Genomic DNA, 4,267 nt, shown 5'->3' with positions numbered 1-4,267 from the left:
TTAGTACTTGTAGCTCTTCCTGCTGGAAGATGAGGTGGTGGTGTACTTGATGGTGGAACTGCTACCTCCAGAGGAGCTGAAGCCACCCCCCATGCCTCTGCCACTGCTGGAACTGAAGCCAGCTCCAAGGCTGTGGCCGCTGCCATAGGAGTAGCTGCTGCCTCTGCCCAGGCCTGATTGGACCCATTTGTCCTGAGAGACCCAGTGGCACTGCCCATACCGCTGGCATTGCCATAGCCACCAGCGCTGCCATAGCGTGTCCGCCAGACACTGTGGACTGCACCACAGCTGTGAAGGAGAGAGGGACAAAGACACACAGGACACAGTGAGCTCATTCTGCCAGCTTCAGTCCAGTCAGAGGAGCACAAGGAAAGGGAAGGAGGTGAGCAAAGGTACTTACAGATGTTGACTTGTCCAACGCCTTCGCCACTCAGCCTAGGAAGGGAGAAGACACGGGGGGCATGAGACCTCAGAGAGCTACCAAGGGACCAGAGTGGGAAGCCTTGATGTGAGGATAGCCCATGGGGAAGCTGCCTTGGAAATGGTTCTCTAAGAGTAGCTAGGGTGCCTTCAACTTGTGCTCATGGCCCAACATCCTAAACCTGGATCCAGGATGTTTGAGGGGCTTGTGTGATGAGTTATCCACCTGCACTCCTCGCCCTCCAGCAGCTTCCTGTAGGTGGCGATCTCCACATCCAGGGCCAGTTTAACATTCATCAGCTCCTGGTACTCCTTCAGCAACCTGGCTATGTCCTGCTTGGCCTTCTGCAGGGCATCCTCCAGCCCAGCCAGCTTGTTCTTGGCATCCTTGAGGGCCATCTCCCCACGCTGCTCAGCATCAGCGATGGCAGACTGCAGGTTGGCACACTAGAGGAGGAACATAGGCAGAAAGAACTTTAGATTCAGTCCTCTAGAGGAGACTAACCACACTTCTTTCTAGTGAGGAAGAATTCTGGAGTGTAGAATTGGTAGAAAGGGAACCCTGCATCTTCCTGTCTAGCTGTTTGACTATCTGCTAACCTTTTCACATCTCTGAGCTTGTTATTAACGCCCTATGTCTTTTGTATTAACCACCTGTATGAGGACGTGGATGGTGACTAATTGAATCTACAGTCTACATATTAGAAGAACTGGACAACTGGATTTTTTTGAGTGTTGTCTCCAAAGCCAAATCTGGACCACAGACACAAATGTGTCTGGCACGTCCACAACTAAATTTGCACATTAAAAAATATGGTTCCTTGAGGAGGTGAATTTTCCATAAGACTACTGAAACTCTGCTCTCATCCCAGCTCAGAGTCACATGTTTGGAAAACCCTGCTCTCCACGTTTACTTTTGCCTCTTTTTTTTTGAATCATGAGCAGATTTGCAACAGTTTTTCTCAAATTGTACAGCCTGCCTTTCCTCCCCATTGGTTCCTTTGCAGCTCCCAGTACAATCATTCCTCTAAGATCAATCCTGTTGCTATGCTTCTAGCCCATAGTCTACTCCTGTGACCAGGAGAGAAGTTTCTGTGTTTGTATCATGCTCTTGGGATTGGGCCCATTTGTCCTGAGAGACCCAGTGGCACTTACTAAGAACAGGATGGTCTTTCCTCCCTTGTAGGTTCTAGTGCCCAGAATATGTCCAAATGATGGTTGATTACTGGCTGATGGTCCAGCAAAGAGATAGTACTTTTCTTCCTTTCCCCACTCCCACTCTCTGCTCCATCCTACCTGCTTTTGGATGTCATCAAGGTCAGATATCTGTCTCAGGATCATTTGGTTGAGCTCAGTAGTTTCCTTCTTGGTACTTTGTAACAAGGTGGTCTGTTCACCTTGACCTGCAGGAGTTCAGAAGGAAAGAAAGGAAAGTATGGGCTTTCACATATGAACAATGGCTTTCAATTCCCAAATCATTTAATAAGCTTGTACCAAATAATATTACATCTCTAAGAAAAGTAGATGGCACAAGATTATCTGCTGTTCACAAATGAATAGTTTGGGGATCATTGAGCACCTAATGTTGCAAAAAATTGTGATGTTCTTCATATCTATGGTATTCACAGTCAGGGAGAGGTTAAAGGCAAAGCTCAGGAGTACAATGTTATTAAAATATTTCTTTTCTTCTATTTTTGGCTCTTGCTTTTTACTCTTCCAGCCTTCAACAAAGGGACTAAGACACCTAATCTTGATAAACTCACCATCTTTGGGTGAATTCATTTTGTGCTGCTTCATGCTTATTGATTTATCCTTTGTATCTAAAAAGAGGAAGAGGAAAGATACTTGAGCCAATAAGTAAAGAATTTTTAAAGAGCCTGTCTTGACCCAACCTTTCACACTAAATGGATGGTTCTTGAACTATCAGTTCATGGAGCCTAGAAAGTGACTACTCTCTCATTTTCTCCCTTATTGTGTACTTGGTGATGAAACCTACTGTCTGTTTTGTTTATTCTGATTTTTCTTAGGCAATAATTTACTATTTTTATTTCAACTGGATATTTTTTCCTAAGCAATCATGCCCACAACTAAACCTGGCCACTCATAGACTTGAAATATGGGCTTCAGAAACAAGCTCCTATCTCTGAAGTTCTCCACCAGAGATGTGTCTGCATGTGTCTGAGCCTCAAGTCCAGACAATCATTAAAGGAGGGAAGACATTCCAGTTGCCTCCTGAAGTTGTTGAGGTACTGTTCACACATAGGCTTCAGGTTTGGCCTTAAGGTCTTGGTGCTCTGATTCTGAAGGTGAGTTCACTTGGTGTCTAGTAACTTGTTCTACTGCTCCAGGAACCACACCCAGAAGAAGACAGGATGGTCATTTTCCAAACATAGAAAGAAAATAAGATGTTTGTACTGTTAGATTTCTAAATATGTCAGGGTGGTCTCCATGGTGCTGGGCTACTAAACAATGTAGAGAGGTTCAGTCTGGGATGCATGTTCCACAAATCTTTTTCCTTCTCAACCCACAGATCTCCTCAATGAAATTCCCCCAAAAGACCTTTGAGATGTTCCTTCCCTATAAGTTACTGTGGCCATTCAATGAATTTTCATCACTTCCTCTCCTTCTCTTGATAAGCAGAATCACAAATGTAATTTAAAATAGTTTTTACCAGATAACATTGTGCAAAGCTTTTATTTTCCAGAGGATGTCAGTAGAAGGGATGTTGAATGTTATCTAATGATTCAATTCTATTCTAAACTTCCATTTAGTGTAAGTATCTTCTCTGAAAACATTCTTGATAGATGGTCATGCTCTGTTTCTAGAATAAATTCATTTTTAATGGAATATACACACTTGTGCATCTCAAATATTTCTTTTTCTCATATGGACTGAAAATAATATTATCTTTCTTTTCTTCTTTTTGCTTTTTCACTTTTTTTCTTCCTACCCGGAGCCTCAGAGCAAGTTATGACTGATCTTTTCTTTGTATCTCATCATAGACTCTTCAGTGATAAGTGTTAACCCATTCCATTCTCTCACTGCCTTCTTTTGCTCCATGCTTATCAAAAGTAGAATATTTTTCCCTGGGAATGATGAAGGACACTTAAGAGACCCTGTGGTTTTAAATGATTTCCATCACCTTCTGCCTGTTGTGAACATGGAGCCCAACTGGCATCTCAGGGGAGAGCGAGTCCCAGTCCCCTTCTCCCTCCCCTCCTCCTGAGTCTCCCCCTGGTAGGACATTGGTTACTTGTCTAGTTTGGGAACTCTGGAATCCCAGTGGAGGCAGGTCCTCCTGACTCACCTTGTCGATGAAGGAGACAAACTTGTTGTTGAGGGTCTTGATCTGCTCTCGCTCCTCAGTCCTCACCCTCTAGATGGTGGGGTCGATTTGCAGGTTCAGAGGAGTGAGGAGATTCTGGTTGACGGTGACCTCTTGGATGCCTCCAGGAGGGCACACAGGGAAGCCAGAGCTCCCATAGCCACCAGCAAAGCCAGGTCCACCACCGAGCCCAAAGCCACCACCAGCTGCACCACCAAAACCAAATCCACTTGAGGCTCCACCTCCATAGCCAAAGCCGCCTCCAACTCTGCCACCATATCCGCCACTGATGGCACAGCTGCCCCCTCCGATGGAGATCCTCTTGGAGCCACCCAGGCCATAGAGGCTCCTGCTGCCAAAGCCGGCTCCTCCACACGCTCCACCGAGGCCACCACTGCCCCTGGAGCGGGACACGGAGACACTGCTGAAGCCAGAGCGGCAGACCCCTGGGACTCTGGCTGAGCTGGCACTGAAGCCATGGTGGCTGATGTTTTGGCTCTTCATGGTGGATTTGATAGACAT

At 45.8% G+C, this 4,267-nt stretch overlaps 1 protein-coding gene across 1 annotated transcript; it reads right to left on the bottom strand.

The window, feature by feature from the left end:
• Nucleotides 1–4,267, bottom strand: LOC101688545 (keratin, type II cytoskeletal 6B). The gene is given in 9 exon segments (XM_045073224.1): nucleotides 1–173; nucleotides 221–257; nucleotides 260–288; nucleotides 401–435; nucleotides 647–867; nucleotides 1,717–1,823; nucleotides 2,639–2,773; nucleotides 3,724–3,897; nucleotides 3,988–4,267. Coding segments are annotated over 9 exon segments (1,191 nt in total).

The sequence above is a fragment of the Mustela putorius genome, unplaced genomic scaffold (genome assembly GCF_011764305.1).
Source record: "Mustela putorius furo isolate JIRA1106 unplaced genomic scaffold, ASM1176430v1.1 tig00537227_pilon_pilon_pilon, whole genome shotgun sequence".
Taxonomy (NCBI): Eukaryota; Metazoa; Chordata; class Mammalia; order Carnivora; family Mustelidae; genus Mustela; species Mustela putorius.
This window is presented reverse-complemented; position numbering and strand designations above follow the sequence as displayed.